This window comes from Solea senegalensis, linkage group LG11 (genome assembly GCF_019176455.1).
Source record: "Solea senegalensis isolate Sse05_10M linkage group LG11, IFAPA_SoseM_1, whole genome shotgun sequence".
Taxonomy (NCBI): domain Eukaryota; kingdom Metazoa; phylum Chordata; class Actinopteri; order Pleuronectiformes; family Soleidae; genus Solea; species Solea senegalensis.
The window spans coordinates 4,664,550-4,685,666 of record NC_058031.1 but is presented as its reverse complement, the minus strand read 5'-3'; the positions used below and the strand labels follow the sequence as shown (position 1 = coordinate 4,685,666).

Sequence of the window (21,117 nt, the reverse complement as noted above, 5' to 3'; positions counted from 1 at the left end):
ATAATGATGAGAAATCTCATCATTTTACAAGATAATTAATATTACAACTTTATTCTAGAGACAATTTTCTCATAATATTATGAGTTTTTTCTCCAAACAGTATGACTTTTTTCTCCAAATGGTATGACTTTTTCTCATAATATTATGACGTATTAATATTAAGACTTCATTCTCTTGTTTTTCATTACTTATTTTTTTCATTAATAATAAAAAATACATATACATATACATAGTTGCTTTATTTACCTAAATAATTGAGGTAATTTGGGTATTTTATAGCAAAATAAAAAATAGGTTATTTTGTCAGGTCACAGAGGGAGAAGAAGCACAGATAAAATCATCAAGTGAACAATGACTAAGTTCTATTTGGCTTCCTCCATTTCAGGTTTCATGCTGGTTCACTGTCACACATGAACTTAAAGGAGCCATCACTAATGTGACACACAAGGGTTTTTTTTCCCCTGCTAAAATGGCTGCTGTGTAAAAGGCCCATCACTGTACAGAACCACTCCTGTTTGTATTTCATGGTTTTTTCCCTTGGGTTCCAACTGGGGGATTTGAAATAATGTAGTAAAACGGCACAGCACGTAGAGTATATGCAATATGATATGTGTTGTTTATCCTGTTATGTTTGTTTCATTGCTACTTTTGTCATTAACACAGGATTTTAGAAACGGACATCCGACAACCAGGAATAAAGCAGAATAAGTACACATTTTTTCCTTAAAATATCCTGTATTTGCTCACATCAATCAACAATGTGTTGTGTTTTAAGTTGTTTGTAATCATTTTTTTGTTATTAATAGCTGCCCTAAAGAAAACTCCCATACCAATCCTTTGCTGTCTGTAAGAACACCTGTAAGTTTGACATTGGCGGAGTAAGTAAATACGATGAGACATTCCTGAAGGATGAATAAAGGATTACCAGTAGCTTTGTGCTATGGTGTGAATTCAAGTGAGAAAAAAACAAGAAAAAGATACTGAAAGAGATGAGATTTGAAAAATGAATGTAAAGCAAAATGTTTATAACCCAACAGCTACCAACATTTTCTCACTTCCTTGCCTTAAAACAGAACCTGCTCCTAAAAATAACACTGTCGTTTGTAGCTTTGTTTGCTTTGCTGAAAAGGCGAAGCGTCATTGACAGTATTTACACAGGGACACACGGTCTGTGTAAATGTTTGTGAAGAAGGTATATATGACTTAAGATATTACATGGTCCATTGTTAGTGGTATCGTCACATCTGCCCTTTTTTTTGGTTTGAGAGGTCAAGATAGATGCCTGTTATGAAAAAAACCCGAAACACTTTAACACGTTAATAACTTAAATTTAGCTTAATTCAGGATGTCTAAGAAGCCAAAGATACAAAAGCATTTATTAAGAATCCACAATATAACTTATGTTCAACTTATTTGTTGCAATTGATTTATTTGTCTTTTTTTTTCTTTGTTATATTGTCTTTTAACAGATTAAATCATTTTACATAAATGTTATGAATATTCTTACTCCTCACTCTGTCATTTTATTAAAATAAAGGACATGAACCAGAATGATGTGTACCACGGAAAACAACATAACAACTATGACTGATAAACCATATGTAATAAATGAAATGTAGTTGCTGTATATGACTTCATATAAATTGGTATTATTGGTCCTTTAGAATCTGTTAATGTGTTTGTTTTTACAGTATATGCTTGTTATACATTCGTGTTATTTAAATCCAAACTTAAAACATATTTATTCAGAATGACTTTTAATACCCAGCAGTGCACAGTTTTATTCTTTTATTTCACTTTTTTTATTCTTTTGTGTTTTTAATTGGTAATTTCATGCTTCGTTTTATGTTTCTTTGTTTTTATGCCATGTCTTTTTTTAATGCAATTAGTGTCTGCAATGCTTTTATTTTGTAAAGCACTTTGGTCACCTGTGGGTTGTTGTAAAGGGCTATATAGAGAAAATTATTATTATGTAATAATGACATTATACAGCAAGTGTTAATGTGAGACCCGCAGATGTTGGTCCACAAGAATAACGAGGGAATCATGTAGTTCTGACAAACAAACTGACAAAAGAGGGTAATATAATAATCAACTTTTTCAAGTGACCATTGACTTGAAATGTAACAAAAGGTTATATGACAAAACTGTGACCTTTCAAGACTAAATTCCTCCATAGCGTCCACATCAAGTTGTGACTTTTGCCACATGACCATAAATTTGAGCAACAAGTTCACTTTGTTCAGTCGGACATGCACCGATCATAAAACACTTTGGTGCACGTAGACATTCGTGAAGTGTCCTCTGGAATGAAATAGTCCACAGTGTCAATACAGCAACATTTAATCCAATTATTTACCTTTTTTAATATGGAGACTGTGATGTGTAGAAGTACTGTATGTTACTAAGAAAACAGGACATGCACATCTTAACGCAGAAACTTTAGACACATAGATGCATGAGCATTTCAAGGAACTATTGAGAAACCATTGAGAGGTGGAGCCAGTGTGTGTGATTCATGTATTTCACATCACACTCTTGGGCTGTTGTGTAATCCACTGTGTGTTAATGTGCATTAATAATAATTCCTGTTTTTGACTCGTGCTCCATCTGTCGTGCTACTGTTTGCGTTGGCTCAGGCTTCAGTCCTGATTTGATTGATGTCTTTTTAGTCAGATCAGATCCTGGTTAGTGCTTACAGTGTTTACTTTACCGCCATCAGTTAGAAATCCACAGCTGTTTCATTTGTGTCATTTTACAACATTACTTTTGACAATAAGATTCACAGCGTTGGGGAAAATTGTGTTGTCACTTGAACTCATGCTCTCTGTGTGTTGCCTATGTAAACCACCACAGAGGTTCTCAAATGATCCGTTCTAAGGTTTTTACATTTACAGGGTGCTTACCATTTTACCAAATAAAATACTTTTTTAAAAACAGTATAAAGTAAATTATGCTTTACTGACCAAATATGTTTGGAAAACATGAGAATCACAAAAGTGCTTATATTTCACACAAGCATGTTTGCACAGTCAGAACTATAAAAGTATGGATGAATAAATGGATGGATGGATGGATGAATGTACAATTCACAATCTTCTTAAACTAACTTCTCATTTTAACTCACAGAAACTTGTTCATAATATATTAATAATACATATTTTAAAATGATTTAGTGCTGACTTTTTTCAATATTTGTTACACAGTTGGAGAATTATATCTCTGAAATGACTCAGAACAAATGTGTTGTTAATAGCTTCATAATTAAGGGTCTAAAATGACTGGATCGGACTAATATCGGCAGTACATGTACTTAAGTACAAAATTCACAAATCTGTACTTTACTTTATTTATATTTCTAGCAACTTTTACTTTTACTCCACTATATTTCCTAAATAAACGGTGTACTTTTACTCCACTACATTTCCTCTATCGTTGTTACTCTTTACTACCAAATCAAATCAGAAGAAGAGTTGGTAATGGTCTGTATTCATATAGAGCTTTTCTCGTCTTGATGAGCTGCTTTACACTACAGTTTTACCATTCACCCATTCACACATCTTTCACACCCATTCATACGTTGCAACATGGGGTTAAGTGTTTTGCTCAAGGACACATATAGATTACCAGGGCCAAGAATTGAACCTACAACCTTCCAGTTGAAAGACAACCCGCCCTACCACTGAGGTACCATACCATATAATTTAAGACTTATAAAAAAGTGACTTCAACTTCATTTTCTGGTAAGATAGAGTTTGAGATATCAGTATCGTACACTAAATGTAAAAAAGTGGTATGGTGTTATTTCTACAGAATTGACTGTTTCTTTGTTTAATTATATGTCAAACTTACCAAATAAATGAAAATTGTTATTAAAATTTCATTAACTGCAAAATGAGTACAACTGTGTACTCGCAAACAGAGGCAGTGGGCGTTTTTCAGTTGAACGAGGAGACCGTGAAGGCAGCAGGGAAAAAAAGTTATGGTCAATAACTGAGAAGTTGAAGGAGGTGGGAGCAGAGTAACCGAGGGTGGGACCATAAACTGCTCAAATATAGTCCAACAAAGCTCAAACCATCGTCGTCTTTGCCCCGTGTTGCTGGATTTAAGAGACGACTCAAAGGTAGGCCTTCTAAACGCTTAATTTTCTGTGTGGTTTGATCACCCTTTCTTGTCCGTTTTTCGGGCGGAATGTTCCACTCCTGACGAACTACGCACTTCTTCAACAAACAAAGACAGTCGCACAGAAGACGCTCAATAGCCGGGAACAACCAGAAACTGCTCAGCCCTCTGTGTTTATTTATGAATAACACAGTTGGGAAAACTCTAACAAATCAAATCATGTTAATATAATTTGGCCTATGTGTGTGTGTGTGTGACAAAGCTGCTATTGTCGCTAACTCAGTGGCGATTAACGGTCTGAAGAGACCGCTGGCCACAAAAACAGTGACACCTTTACGGACCATGCGATCCGATTTTTCTTTGTTTGATTGATCTGAAGTACGGTACTGCTGAACTCGCTTATTATAAATAGAAAACCTGAGCTTTGATTATTCTTATCATGTGTTAAATATGTATAAACGTGTCGCTAGAAAATTAACCTAGTCAAACAATGGCAGACCCGTGGTTCACTCGTTTTCTAGGACTTTCTCTCACGATATTTTAGATTTGTAGTTTTTGTGCTGTAAAAACGCTGTTAATGTTACAGAAAACACTACTTTCATTACCAAGAATGTATTATACAAAATGTTCTTGTTATTAACAAAAGTTCTACTTACGTTAATAAAAACGTTACCAATACATGTTACTGATGTTATTTAAAACGTTATGTTACCAAAAATGTTACTAGGTATGTTTTTTTTTCATTGAACATTGTACAGTGATAGACAAGAAACTCTGATATGGTTATTATAAATCGCAATGTCCTGGGCTGATTAAAAGATGCATGCTGTGGACTGTATGTGGACGAGCTATACACATGAATGATTTTCCCATTCACAGTTAACTCAAAGTGGGAATATAATCCAACTGTCCATGCTGTTTTTTGTTTTTCTTACATATAGTAGTAAATAAATGTTGAATTCATCACATCATGTCACCGTCATGGCTCCTTTTATAGCTTTATCGCTTGTAGTGTGAATCAGTCCCACTTCAACAGTAAAATGACTCAGATCTTCCGCAACTGCTCATATTACAGCTGATGTAATGTTGCTCTGCCTTGGAAAAGTTGATAAAATACAACTCTTTTTTTTCCCCCTTCAGGAAACAAATCCTCATCAGCCATGGGTATAGAGGGGGGAATGAAATGTGTCAAGTACCTGCTTTTCATTTTCAACTTCCTTTTCTGGGTGAGTGACCGTCAAAAACACACGCGTAATGTTTACCTTGAAAAAGGGGAACAGAGTCGGTGGTGGACAAAACCTACACTCTCCTCAGTGTTAAGTCAGGAGGGAGGGAGGGGGAGCTTTTGGTTGGCAAATTAAAGAAAACAACAATGATGTTGGTCTGATTAGAATAAATGTGTGACATCTCTCTTTACTTTTTACCTTGTGACTAAGCATGTGTGTATGTATGTAATGATGAACACACATGCGCACATATCCTTTGACACTGCCCCTGCGTTTTTCCTCATCCCAAGTAGAATAACTGACTCATTGTGGGCCATATCCTGGATGAAATTTCCCATTTCCTGGTTTTAATCTGTTTGCAGTCTCGTCATGGTTTGTTTGAGGGCTTTAGCACGAGAGAGGATGGCGATGGAATGTGAATCTTATGACCACATTTCAAAGTGAAACAGGATCATGTGACTCATTATTTTTTACCCATCCATAACTGATATACTGTAGTGCCATTTACAACGTGTAAAGTATGACAAAGCTGTATTCTGTCTTTACAGTGAACATTATAGAACTAGTCATTATTTTCACACATTGCAACACTTTTGAACTCTTTTATTTAGGATTTATAATACAGGGCACTACAGGGCTCAGGGTTTTTCTCCTACAAGCACTTTTTGTTTTTAAGTTTGGTAGATAGCATTAGCTTGCTAAACCCAGACACGGCAGAGTGGGGGTGTAAATCACAGAGTACCTCACGAAATGATACAATACACAATACATGGACCAATAATATCGCGATACAACGATTCTGTGATAATCAATATCAACATCAGTATGCAAGACAATCTTAATGCGATATCTGTCTAACTGAAGAAAACAAAATGTTCATAAAAAGTCAAAAGTTTCTCTACTTATTCACAACTTTGATAACAAAGTGCATAAAGTGTATTGAACGTGGATGGGAGCATCTCTTAATGTAGCTTTTCCCACCATTATCCTGCTGTAAACGCCCTCTTCTTCAGCCAGGCCAGTGTTTTCTTAGAGTGCCTTCATTTGTCAATTAAAATATCAATATTTGCCCTGGCATATTGATTATCGTATTGCACGAGGAAGGATGATGATATATCACCAAATCTATATTTTGTCCCACCTAGGGATGTCACGATTATTTGATTACACAATTAATCGTGATATTAAACACTACGGTATATTAATCGTGACGTTTTCTCAATATTGTCAGAAAAGATGATGCCGGAAGCCCGGGAAACCACATATATAGTTCAGCGCAACTCAAACGGAACGAAAACAAAGTTACACAACCACCACGTGTTGCGGCTTGTGTTGCTTTGTTTTTGTCTGTTCCCAATTGTTCAAATATGGCAGAGGAAGAGTTATTCCACCCAACAAAGCACATCAAATCAGCCGTGAGGGAGTTTTTCGACTTAAAAAAAAAAACCCAAATGACAAGACCATTTTTGGTCTTCAAATAACATTTCAGCTCGACCTAGTATACACAATATAACTAGTTAGACTTTTTTTAAATTCCATAATTCTATTCTATTTTATTCTGCTTTTAGAGTAAGAGCACCTACTTTGCTCTGTTTACCATTTGTGTTCACTCTTTTATGTTTGACGTTAGCCATCATTAACCACCCATGTGACTCTAGCTTAAATATTGACTTTGGTGGTGCCAACAAGGACTGGCCTTTAGTGGCAGCGAGAGCTTAACATGGATAACATTACAAATGGGGCTGATATTGTTTCATAAGACATGGAGGTCATCTGACTTGCAGTGTCAATGGGTCATTTTCGTGCAATAGCTCTTTACTTTCAACAATTAACAAAAACATTTAATCTCAAAGAGTAGTAAAACCAGTTTAGCTGTTAGCTGTTGTTCCTCAGGCTTATTGTAATTTCTTTCCAACAACATTATATGCTCAGAAGCCACTGGAGAGAACAATCATCTTAAGTACAGAAAGAAAATAATACAGTTGAACTTTCCCTCTTCTTCTCAATGAAGACATGTTCCTCTGCAAAAAGCAAAAAAAAAAATACATCAGTCTGAATTGCCGATTACATTATTAGGCAGCCACAAAATTTGATTATTCATCAGCCTAGATGAAACAAAAATGTGATTAGTGGATTAACAGGACATTTATATGGAACAACTTAACACTTAAAGCCATTTAATACACATTACTATTGTTTGTCAACTAGTAAAAGTAAGAAATGGCCAAATGTGGTGTCTTTAAATGGATTTGACAAACCAACTGCTTGGCAGAAAATCCACGAGTCCTAATCCATCAAAGTGCTTTACATTACAAAATAAAAACATACACCATAAAATGTACACAATGCCAAGATTAAAAATGATATAAAAATTAAAGATTAGTCAAATCTCATACACAGTAAAAACAGTGATCCTAAAACAGCATATCAATTTAAACAGAACAGGAACAGGAGTTCTGGATGATGTCTTCAAATATTGATTAAAAGTAGTTTAACATGATACAAAGAGAGAAAGAGCAGGGAGGCTGTATATCATGTAAACTATATACAGGGGTATATATACATATATATATGTATATGTATATATATATATATATATATATATATAAATATATATATGTTGGTTTTGACTTTGTGAAAAATTCAAAACACATTGATATTCATAGCACCATTTATTCAGAATGATGCTTGAAGGCCAATTAATATAATAGATGCAGAATGTTCTTTGAATTACTGATTTGTTAATTATGTTAATTCTATACACTCCTGTATACGGTTGCAATAAATGATCATTCGGTAATTTAATATTTTATAATGGTTAATTCCATAAAACGGTGTAAATGTTCTGTCTAATGTTTGCTTTGTCATAGAGGAACGAAGAAGTCAGATTTTTATTGTATAAAAACCCACAGCCAGACAGGTAATAATTGAATAATCATTTTACTAATTGCTAATGTAATGTTTATGAACATTACCTTGTGATCTTATGCTTCATCTTCATCTAGTACGTTCTCATCCACTCTTGTATGCCTGCCGTAATCAGTAGTTTTTCACTTATTATTTATTATTTTTGCACAGTTATCAACAAAGTGAACTGACAACTTTGAAGCTTGATGTTTTTGAATGAGGGGGTGAAACTGAACTTGTAACTAAAAGTTACAATTCAATCACAGTTTAGTGGTTGTCGTGGTTACATAATTAATACTATGATAAGTCATGTTTATCTACTTACTAATCAACTTTTTTGCATTGTTTAATCCCTTTGTCAATGATGGCCTGTAAAAATCGAATCACAGTTTTTAAATGTGTATTTGATGGATCACATTTGATGGATCACAGTCAGAACAGGAGCTCAGATTTCTGCCAAGGACTAAACACTGCCATTTTCCAGAAGATTTTTCTAGATCTATATAGAACTTTACCTGTTTATAGCAATTATCATCTTAGATAAACAGGGCAAAATTCCTCCTGATCTGTTAAGATCTGTTAAGATCAGGAGGAATTTGCTTGAGTCGAGATATACACATCTGAACTTGTAAATTGCTGCCTAATCTGTTTGGAGTGTCTGATCCTCTATACACATACCACTTTTTGGGACATCATCAGTTGGTAGATTCTTACCAAAATGTGATGGGAACATACTTCATTCATCACAATAAATTGAACTGTCAAAAACTGTAGATAGGAAGCTGCCAAGTTGCTAACTCAAGGACAAACCTACAGATAAAATATAACCTCCTTGGCAAAGGTAATAAAGTGCAACTGTTCTTTAGTAATAAGAAAGATTTCATAAACTCCTCTTGTTACTCCACCCACAACAGTGACGCATCACACTTTGTGATCGGATCATTTCACAGCCAAACTCACAAGCTGTTGTAACTTCCTTCCATCTGTTTAGAATTAGTGCTTACTCATTTGGTTTGAGGGTTTGAGGAAAACTTCATCTTGATTAAATAGTTCCAAAGACTCTCCTTAAAGGAATAGTGTGTAACTTTTAAAATACAAAACAAAATGTCTATTTCATTTTAACAAGTGTCAAATAAGTTCACACAATGCCGATTAAACCGATCAGCTCCACACAGCTCTCTCTGTGTTTCTCAAGCAGTCTCGTGTTGCCTGGTGGCTTACCCACACTTCACACAGGAAGTGATCCATTTATGTCAAGACAGACAGCTAAAGGCAACAGCAACATTGTGCTAGTCAAGTGAGACGGCTGCAAACACTCTGAAAACACAAAAAAGTGTCCACAAAATGTTGCAAAAGTTAATTCTACTTCTCAAAAAAAATAAATGTTTCTTGTGACCGTTGGCCTGTGTACTCTCTCAGGGAAGTCTGGTAGTATTGCTTGACCTTAAGAACACGGCATACAAATAATCTTACATAGTTTCTGTTTAGACCAAGTGATCAACACGACAAAGGTTACTCAGATAAAGCAACTTTTAGATAAAGCAACCCAAATGTAGCTGCCACTTACGTAAGATGACCAAAAAAACCAAAAAACATAGACACTTTATCATAAGCTTTCAACACGGAAAAACAAACATTTTTGTGTATATTTGTCTCTGGAAATTTAAATGAAAGAAATGTTAAACATAGCGCTATGGCTTTAAGAGTTTTGTTTGAGTGCAGCAAATATATATATCAATTTTTGTAGCACATAGTACAGTAAATACAATAGGTCTGTGCTTCGATGTTGTTAGTTTTCCTTAATACACCCAGACCAAATAATAACGTTATGAATACATACTGTATGTGTAATGGGCATAACCTAACCTAACCTAATACCATCCTCTTTACCTCCATGCAGTTATGTGGCCTAGCGTTAATCGTGGTGGGAATCCTGGCCCAGGTGGCTCTGCACAACACGATCATGATGAATGACGTGGCAGCCTCAGGAGGTCCCATACTGATCATCGTCATTGGCGTGGTGATCTTCTTCATTGCCTTCTTTGGCTGCTGTGGAGCGTGGAAAGAGAACTACTGCATGGTCACAACGGTAATTCACACAGCTCAGCATCTGTTCAACATAAAACACAAATAGTCAGCTCTGTGGATATTTGAATAAAGGTCAATTAACCACCATTTGAACTTGTACGATTATGACCTTTCGTAGTGTTTTGAGTGATCAGTGTTTTTCATTTCTCTCCTCTGTGCAGTTTGCCATCCTTCTCGGACTGATCATCATTGTCGAGATTGCTGCAGCCATCGCTGGATATGTTTTCAGAAACAAGGTTAGCGTATAAAGTATATTCACAAGTGTTTGTGTGTCTCATAAAACCCTGCAGACGTTGAGGTTTAACTGCCATTTTTTATGTCTACTCTTCAGATCTCTGACGTCGTCCAAGACAGCCTCACTGAAATGATTTCCAATTACAACAGCAGTTCGCCCAAATTCAGAGACACTGTGGACGGACTGCAGAAGGATGTGAGTCCACTGGAAACTCTCTCTCTCTCACTGTTTACTTAGCGTGACAACACCTTCATCTAACATGGCTGCATCCTGCTGGTTTGGCGCCGTTGATATGAATTATTTTTCACACCATCCGTTAACACGAGTTAAATCGTTCGACTGTACATTGCGTGCAGATGGTATGTCCGTATTAAATGACTCGTTTGTAATTTCAGTTGAAATGCTGTGGCGTAAACAGTTCTTCTGACTGGAGAGACTTCATGCCTGACCGGAAATCGGTGCCTGACTCATGCTGTGTGACCATTTCTACCAACTGTGGCATCGGGACCATGACGGATCCGGACAAAGTCCACCAGCAGGTGAGTCGCTGCTAGTGACTAATGCTTTTGTGAAGTCACTCACCATGTGATAGGTCATATTCATAATCCTCATGATTTGACTCCTTGTTGATTTTGCAACACCTGTGGTTACATAGCAAACACTCCTCAAACAACAGCTGACATACAACTGAGCAGGAACTAATGTTTCTGTTTACGGTGTAGCCAATACGCTCTGGCCTTTATTAAAGCAGTCGGTCAATAATTACCATTTCCCAGTTGTGCCAGTAGCAACCAAGATAAGGTTTTATAGAGCAAGTAATTGTCCACAGAACAGCAGGGCACAGTAAAGTGTCTTAACTCGACAAGGTCTCTGCAATTGTGTGTAAAACCGATCTGGTGTGAAGATTTGCTCAAATGTGTGCATTTTTGTTGAAGTTAAATGAATTTCAGTCAGTGATAATGGGATAATTCTTGTGGTGGTTTATACACAGCAAAACACACAGTTTCAACAATAGTAATTTAAATGCGAGGCAGCAGCAGCAGCAGAGGGAAATAAAGGCTAACTTCTGTAATTACAGCTCTGATGTGGCTCTGGGACAGCTGAGTGTGTTTTGATTTATTTTTTCACATAAACAAACAATGTTTTTGAGTATCCCTGGGGATATAAATATGTCAGCGCTCACTGATGGACAAACTATGTAATAGCTGTTCACACCCTTTCTAAAAGTTTTGAAATACAGTTTATTATTACTTATTGACAGACACACACACACACACACACACACCAGCATACTCAGTTACACATTATCAGCTGATGCATCGTCGGACTGTGTTTATATTGGTTGGGCTTGAGTGTAAAATAAGAGGTTGTGCATACTAACAAACCCAAACAGGTCTACGACTCAACTCTAGTCTTCGTCTTTATCTTTTATTTTTCTAACTCATATTTTGGTTTCATCAATGAAGGTACTTTCAGCAACAAAATTAAGCTAAAAACACAGTTTGTTTGCATTTAAAAAGAGCCAAACACACACAACTTATTAAACAGGAACATAAGTCCAGTGAGATGATAATGTTTGTCAGTGCAAACTAAGTGTGTATACAGGTACAGGTTTTGCCATTCAAAGCCCATTCAACACTAAAAACAATGCATTCCTCACCCCAAACTCACCCCTCATATGTAACCCAGGGTTACATATGAGGATCATGTGCTGCTCAGACTGAAGGACAGTCTGTGATTTTGGGTTACTATAGTGAATCAACAAAACAAAAGTGTTAAAGTTTTTACCATAATTCAAAGTGTCTCTCCGTCTTCTTTCTTTCATGCAGGGTTGTCATGATGCAGTTGAGGCTATACTGGAGAAAAACATCCTGTGGGTGATAATTGCAGCTATTGTTATTGCCGTCCTGCAGGTATGTAACATCAGTAAACAAGATCATTTTGCATTAGAAACACACTGTGCATCTGACCAATAATCGGGATGAGCTGTACATCTTCAACCAGTTCATTTTGATGTTTTTTATGCAGTAAAAGTGTCAACGGTGATAGATGTAAAACATGTTTAACAGTGGCATGAAGTGTTTCAAACACGTACCGCAATCCCAATTGAAAAAAATTGCAGGGGTGTGGTTGCCAGATTTCCTAAAAACAGAAACAAGACGCTGCATTCACACATAACATTACACAGTGTTCATGCACAAACACATACACATTTTTATAAACATTTAACCATTTTGGTTCATTTCCACGTGTCAGAAACTGGCAGAAGTTGATAATGAAAGTGTTATCACACGATAAGAGGAGACATCGCAATGACAATAACATACTATAAAAATGTAATATACGTGAGAGGGAGTGTTAGCTCACCTTGGCTGAAGTTCCCCGTGTTACGTCCATGTCTGCAAGAGAAGTATCCGCATCAGCTTGTCTGTCGCAGACTGTTGTCATCTGTGTTTTACTGTACATGTCTATTGCAGACCATTGTTTTTCTTTTGGTTTGGTCAAGACAATTTAGAATAGGGTACAGGAGCTTTAAGGTCCACTGTTGTTCAGGATTTCAGTGCAGTTACCTGGTCTCTGCTCACGCTATTGGCATCCTGTGTGTTAAACTTAAGTCTTACTACCTACATTATAAAGTGGTTGGTGGTGTGAGGCACAACAGACCAAAACATGAACACTTAATGAAAATGTTTTGGATTTACTGGCAGCAGCACTGTTATCATTGAAGCCAGTGTATCATTGAGCCAGTTTCCTTAATCTCTGCTGACACATTATGGTCATTTTATGTTGTAATATAATACATTCTTTACACACGTCACCCTTAACTTTTTCAAAGCCATTTTATGATGTAGTTTTTACTCTTTGAGCCCAAACTGAACACCCAGCGCCAATGTGATGACATTATCAGCCGCTTACACTGTTGTTTATTTCCAATCCAACGCCCATTAAATAGCTCCAATCTGCTAACGCATGGGCGTGCTGAATTTAAAATGAGGTGTAGTCAGTTTAGGGTTAGGGTTGGTTGGCATTCTTTTTTCTTGAAGAGGATGAAAGCAAATGACAATACTCCGTTTGTATTTTAGTCTTGGCAGATATTTCTAAGACTTACTCTGATTACTGCCTGAAATAAAAGCCCACACCACACCATGGTGCAGCCACACCTGGCTTTTAAAAGGGAATTAAATATGGTACTTTTGAAGGGTTTGCATGTTATGCCCTAAACATTCCCATGATTAATTTGGAGACGAAATACAAACCCTATTGAACCATGCCCCTGGAGTCATGTTTTTCTGCTGTTAACCACTTGCTGTGTAAAGATGTGCTCAGCATCAAAGTATTCTCATAGTGGGAACTGTTGAGTTTCCCTTTATAGTATGTATATGTTGTGATTTTACACTAAACACTTAAAATTCAGTTGAATTATGGACTATTTACAAAATGTTCATACACTGCCTGGCCAAAGAAAATCACATATGATCTAGGGTTGCTTCAGTTGGTCAGGTCTAGTTTCAACAATATTATGTGGCATCATCTGACATAAATATGCTGGACGACCGGGGTTTCTGGGCATATTCCACAATATAATTGGTGAAAGAACAGTTTGGCCACGTGTGATGTGCTGGATAAGACTTAACACCTGATATTAATGTATATAAAAGATAAAATGTGTACAAATCTAGATTTAAATAAATGTTGTGACGTTGCATAAACGTATCAAAGTGATGCCAATAATGACTAATTATTTAAATGGATTGTAAGGTAAAGTGAAGTGTAAATCCCACTTTTTGTGTTTTTTTTTCTTTCCAGATCCTTGGCCTTGTTTTTGCCTGCTTGTTGATGAGAGGCATTCGCAGTGGCTATGAAGTCATGTGATCCAAACTCCACATCGGAGTATTAGCTCGCTGTTCAGGTCATGCTTCTTGGGAGCTAGCTTCATTTGGAAACTTTAAAAAAAAAAAAGTATCTTCATGTCACATAACACACAGAACAATTTATTTTCCCTTGTTATTGATTTTTTTGGTTTATATTTTCATAGGCTTACGTTCTTTCGGCTTCTATACTGTGTATATGTAGGAATGCAAATATTAGAGAGGATTCATGTCCACTTAGTTGACGATGTATATTCATGTTCGTTTGGAGGATTTCTAACATCTGTTACTGTGCTTCTTCTGTTAACACACTCTGGCCCTGTTTGGCATCAAGTTAATTATTTGTTTTGTTTTGTTGGTTCCAGGCTGCTGTTTCAATTTCTATTAAAGACTCTTTAAATTAGATCTGGAAAATTGCTGTAAATGTGAAAACTAACAATAAATGCACCGTGTAGGTATTTATTTCAGACACACTTCTTAACAATGTAATATTGGCACTTCAACACGACATTCAAAACTTGAACACATAATATAAAATATTTGCAAATCCTAACAAACAATAACTTTTGACTGAACATTGCAGATGTGTCAGTTCTTGCAAAACATGAAGCAAATGACTCTTCCTATTACACACTTTACACAAGACCATACAAACAGCACAAGGGATGTGCAGTTCCTCTTTGTACCGTCAACTGAACGTAGGCAAAAAGCTTGAATGTCATTCAGTCTCTAAACCAAGAAATCAAGTAAACAATAAAGTGCCATCAAAGCTTTTTTTAGACAGTTTTTACAACCTGTGTCGCATCACGAAAAGGGGTTTAAGAGGATGACAGTCCAGCTTCTCACCACACAATAACTCGAGTTGGGATGCAGAATGTGATCTGCTCATTTGTCATGATGACCACTTGTTCCTTTTTTTTAACACAATTAGTTCCTTAATTAAATGTTTTCGCAATTTCGACCAGCACTTCTTTACATTAAAAAAACGAGCAGAGCACAAAGTGAGGTATGAGAAAATACAGTGCAAGTCTTTTGTGAACATGCTCGTGTGTAAGGTCTTTTATACGGATTGTTATGAATGGAATGTTGTGTGGCAACAATTGTACCTTTGCTCTCGCAAGGTATTAACTACAGAAGAGTAAAAAGCTTTGCTGAACTTTGATATAACTATCTGATTTATCTTTGACTTTGTAATGCATGTTAGCTCAGAAGTAAACAGATGATAAGGCTGCACATTTAAGTGATAACAAACAATGGCAATAAGAAAAACATAGCTTAATGTAACACAATCAGTTCAACACAAAAAAGCCAAATTACAGCTGATTGTTCTCATAAAGTATGATCCCATATCTCATTTAAGTTATCTATAGTGTGCTTAAATTGTATTTATCATTTCAGATGCGTAGAGATGTTCAGAGCTGAGAGTAGATATTTCTTGAGGATAAGCTTTGGTTCAAGAGGTTTTGGAACCCAAAATCACTCACTACACAAATGACAATGTAAGCAGGAAAAAAAAAGAAGCAGATCGCTACCGGCTTCCTGTCAGTGGGGCCTGTTGTTGAGACCATGGGGGTAGTTGGCTGAGAGAAATACAATGCTGTGTAAAAGCAGCGACAACTCTGAGTCTGCAAAAAAATACAAGAAAAAAAAGCAACGTTAAGACAAAATAGAGTTTTAAAGTTTTAAATGCATCAATCAAAGTCAATGGGAGGGAATCAGTGTAATCAGTATTTTCTCAACTTAAATTACAAAATAATATCTTATTCAATTATGCATTATCATGCCATGTAATACTTCTGCTCTGAAAATGTAAATACCTTTTAATGAAGAGGATATCTGGAGCCACCGGGATAACCACTCCTGACACTGGTTAACACCAAGTTGGTCAGAATTGAGCCCCCGCACATAACAAGCCTAAAGGGAGTTAAACATTGTGTACTGAAATGTTCCGTTCACAGAGAAATAAGCCAGTTCATCATATTAACCACATTTGGCTGGTGAATACACAGACGCAGAATGTCAAACCTGTCTGAGCTCGGCGTCACTGAGCTGGTGAGGGCCCAGCCTGCTGAGGGCGCGGTCCAGCTGCAGCAACTCCAGGGCGTGGCTGTTCAGCCGCCGGCCCATCAGGAAACTCGGGAAGCGGGGTGAGAGGAAGAGCAGGGGGCTGATGTGCCTCTGATTGAGAAGACAGATTGAGAGACAGACACAGACGAGAGTTGTTCAGGTTCAACACACCGTTTACATTCAAGGAGCAACATTTAGGAGAAGTTTGAGCAGGATGTAAAAGAAGAGTGATTCCACTGACCATGTGATCCACGCTCATCCGCTTTAAGCCCAGAGGGGGTCCAGAAAACAGGCCTCGGACAGCAAGTATTTCAGACACTGTAGGGTTCACTCCACTTTGCACCTGACAATGAAAGGTCATCTCATAAAGCTGTAGTGTGTAAGTTTTAAATATAAACCAATACCAGTTATATTTAAACCACATCAGCTTCACATGAGCACAAATGTAATATAGAAGAAAATTGTTATCATTCACTTAAAATACAATTACCTCAAAATGAAGAATACTTTTGTACATAACTGCACATAATGAGTTGGTTCAGACAGCTAACTAAACAGTTAGTGGGTCGACCGACCGAAATTGGGTGGTGCTGCAATCTGCACATGAACATTTACTTAATGACTCAGTGTAGTTTTAACTTTAACGGCCTGTAACAACAAAATGTCAGAAGGGGATCAAACACAACATTTACACGACTGTTCCTCGTCTCTCCCTCTCCACCCAGCTCTCCTCTCTCCTCATGTTTTTTCCTCTCTCCCAAACTGAAGGAGACGTACGGCTGACAACCCCGACTACAGCTCTGCCAGAGGTTCTTCCTGTTTTTTTTTCTCCTCTTGCTGAGTGCTTGATTGCCGTGTGATTTCTCTGATTTTCTAAAGTTGGTGCTATAAAAAATACATTGTATTAAACCATGTTGATCGAGTTCTACCGTCTGTCTATCAGTATATATATCCGTATATAATTGAACTTCAACCAAGTACACATACATGTTCTTTTTTAAAAACTGTAAGGCAAATGCACGCAACACAAGTTTCTCCTCTTTATACATGATATATTAGCTGAGAACATGGGAAAGAATTACTGTAAAACTGTAAGGAATTATGAGGAATAAACCATTTTCTTCAGTCTTCTGTTCAGGGTGTTTATACATGTTATACATTTTAATTGTCCATTGAATTTGCTTTGACGTTGAAATGGACTTATGTGTCTGAAATAAAGTCAACTGACAGATCAAATTTTAAAGCATTTTTGCAAAGAAGATTGAAGAATGTACAGCTGGGACGCAGCTGTGTCTGTTCCTCACCATTATAAAAGCATTCTTATAAATATATCTCTGCCAGCAAAACTCTCTAGTACATTCACTCACTTTATTGCAGAGGTCTCTGAGGCGACTCTGTAGCTGACTGTCTTTGACTTGGTGGCTTGTGTGCTCCAGCCCTTTGAGCACTGGCCAGTGGTGCTGGGCTCTGAGGGAATTGTACACTGCCCGAAACTCCAACTGCTGACTGGGAGTCCAGAAGTGAGGGATAAGGAGCTGGCGGGGGAAAAAGTACCTGGCAGGGAACAGGTGGGAATGAGAGGAGAGACACAAAGGGGTGACGGGAGAATAAATATGCATCAGCAGGAACAATACAGGAAGCATGATTCAAAATACTGTACTAACATACTTTTGCAAAGGCTACCAATGTGTTAATATGAAAAGAAATAAAAAAAGTAACTCACATCAAGACAAAAACCAGGTAGTTGGCAAACGGAGGGATTGATATCATCACAAGTGGGATGGCTTTTATCATGTCCCTGTGAAACTGGGGAAAAAATATCAAACAATTTAATCTGCAGATCAACTTTCATCCAATATCTATTGGATGTTCAGCTGAAGCTAATACATAGATAATATTCAGCTTGTGTTATTTTAAGTCTGAAAAAAATGTTGAAAAAACTAATATAATTGTTGTACTCAAATGTCTAAAAATACAATTTTGTGAAGTCTTTAGTGACATTTACCAATGCTAATTTTAAAGTAAAACAGAAAACTGTCACATTTGAAAAACAAACGTATGGCATTTTTGTATTTGGAAAACAAATCAAGTGTCAGGTAAAGATAACCACCTGTCTGAGTTTCTCCATCTCTCTGTACGGTAAATCCTGGACCTTCACTCCATCAGAGAACATCTTTATTTTTATCCTGTTCACTTCTTTGGCATCTCGGAACAATAACCTGAACCCTGGAATGATTCAATTGTAACAACAATGTTTACGAATATAGAGAATATTGACTGAATCTACAATATAAATTACTTTTCATCCTACAGAAAAAAATGCACTCAGATACCAAATTAAACAAAGTCAGTTTAATTACACTGAATCAATGAAGTCATATTAAAAAAAGCACATTATAGACATTTGTTTGGGTATATTGCAGTGTTTCCCAACCCTGGTCCTCAGGGAACACTGCCCTGATGTTGCCCTGCTACAACACACCTGATTCAAATGAACAGGTCGTTATCAGGCTTCTGCAGAGCTTGATTACAAGCTGATCATCTGAAACATGCAGGGCAGTGTTCCCTGAGGACCAGGGTTGGGAAACAGTGGTATATTGCATATCATCTCATGAAGAATATTTCACAGATTAATTATAATTTAGTTTACCTTCCACAAATGTATGGTAGATCTGATAAAAACGGGGAAATCTCCTTTTGAGGAATAATTCATATTTGCTATTTGCCCACTGGAGCCTGGAGGCGACATATCCACCAATTCCTCGCCTGACTTTGGTCGAGGAGTAGAGTCTACACAGAGGCAACCTGGACATGTAAAAAAGGTTAAGGTGATCAGCTTAGATCAGTGGTTCTCCAATATTTTATATCAAGTACCACCTGGGAGCCAAAGTTAAAATACAGTGGTGTAAATAGTTCAAGCAAAGTCAGCTATGGATTTTTCACAGAAGGCAGATTTATTCCCAATTAGATAATTTGCTCTCATCATCCTCCTCTTCCTCACATATACTTCACATACAGGTACAATGAAATTAGGTTCAGATGGAAAGATAATATGTTTCATTTTCTACCCACTCAAACTTCTTCAGCTCCACTCCGATCACATACCCTGGTATATACTGTACAATAGAACAGTATTTGTGTGATTTTCCTCCAAGTACCACCAGAGGAAGCTCATGTACCACAGTTTGAGAACTATGGGCTTAGATCATCATAAGAATAAAACTACCTTTGTCAAGGAGGCTATATTTTTGGCCGAATTTGACTGTCAGTGAGCAGCATAACTCAAAGAGTGAAGGATTTCAATAGGGATGTAGATTATGGCACAAGGAAGACATTATTACATTAATAAAGACCTACATTTGTAAACCTTGTGAGATTGGGGGGTGTACACTGTGGACCAGTTCTGTTTAAATGTGGATTGAGTGGTATGTAGTTGAGGTTTCTCTGACTTTTCAGTGCACTGCCTCAATTAAATATCATTCTGCTAAAAATAACAATTTCCATCAAGATGTACTTTTAAGGTGTAATGGTGCCCTCCACAGTTCTAAATAAAGTTGACGTTAAACCCTCTGAAATATAATCACCCATGGTCATGTTTTTCTGCAACGTTATTGGACAAATCTATGATAGGCAAGGTAAGAACATGCAAAGGTCAGTGGCTACAGCCTGAGTACTCAGTAATGAATGTAAAGAGGCCGCACATGTCTGAGTCTGGTTCTGTCAAGAGATTTCTTACTGTTAAAAGGGAGTTTTTTCTCTGTCCACTGATGCCTAGTGCTTACTCATTGTGCGAATGACTGAATTATTCTGCCTTACTATGTACAGTGCCTTGATTTGACGCTATACAAACAAAACACAACTGAATTGAATGTAAACAAACACAGACAGACACATGGCGAGATGGCTCAGCATTTCTAAATCGTTTTGAACATTTAATCACCAAGTTTCACTATCTGGAATAACCATTACAGATATATGTGACATACTTTTGTCTAGTCGTAAATTCATTATGTATGAATTGTAGTTGTAGATATTGGAAGTAAATATCCTGTCTACTAATTAAATGTTAAAACCGTTTGTCATACACGTTCTAGATGTTTCTTGCTAAAAAACGTCACTATCTTGACAGGCAGTTAGCTTAGCGCGGTTTCAGGTAGTATGTGAATAAAAGTGAGTGACAAGTCGCGGAAGGTGAACCTTTAAAGAGTTAAGACATCACCTGGACTCACGGGACACGTACGAAGAATAAAGTCCAGTTGTTGCTGTTGTCCTGTTTGTCCTCAAGACAAACAGACGGACCAAAGACAAGCGGCTACACAGGCTCGAACAGGACAGCGCCATGTTGGTCTGAAGCCCCGCCGAGTTACCGTAATGGCCCTCATATGGCGTACACACCAAAGGAGAAAGCGAGCGCTCCATACCAACGACCGTAATGACGTAATAGACACCTATGAATGTATGTTTATTTCGAACATCATACAAAAAAACATACAAATAACAATACAACAAACAAAAAGTACTGTTCAAATGGGAGTAGGATGAAACGCATGCTAATCCGGTCGGTCACACCACATATTATCTCCCTTTTCAACGTAAATTCAAC

The 21,117-nt window shown here is 37.0% G+C and overlaps 2 protein-coding genes across 2 annotated transcripts; one reads left to right on the top strand and one right to left on the bottom strand.

The window, feature by feature from the left end:
- The first annotated feature begins 3,993 nt into the window (after positions 1-3,993).
- Positions 3,994-14,909, top strand: cd63 (CD63 molecule). The gene is made up of 8 exons (XM_044038016.1): positions 3,994-4,123; positions 5,263-5,348; positions 10,156-10,344; positions 10,505-10,579; positions 10,675-10,773; positions 10,974-11,117; positions 12,408-12,491; positions 14,386-14,909. Exons 2-8 carry the CDS (start codon positions 5,283-5,285, stop codon positions 14,449-14,451), a joined length of 723 nt encoding a protein of 240 aa, XP_043893951.1. The 5' UTR covers positions 3,994-4,123; positions 5,263-5,282; the 3' UTR covers positions 14,452-14,909.
- letmd1 (LETM1 domain containing 1) lies at positions 14,893-20,869 on the bottom strand. Its single transcript, XM_044038011.1, has 9 exons — positions 20,734-20,869; positions 19,165-19,319; positions 18,625-18,740; positions 18,238-18,320; positions 17,882-18,068; positions 16,756-16,857; positions 16,473-16,625; positions 16,265-16,361; positions 14,893-16,072 (listed from the first exon to the last, which is right to left on the bottom strand). Exons 1-9 carry the CDS (start codon positions 20,853-20,855, stop codon positions 15,990-15,992), a joined length of 1,098 nt encoding a protein of 365 aa, XP_043893946.1. The 5' UTR covers positions 20,856-20,869; the 3' UTR covers positions 14,893-15,989.
- Positions 20,870-21,117: the final 248 nt, after the last annotated feature.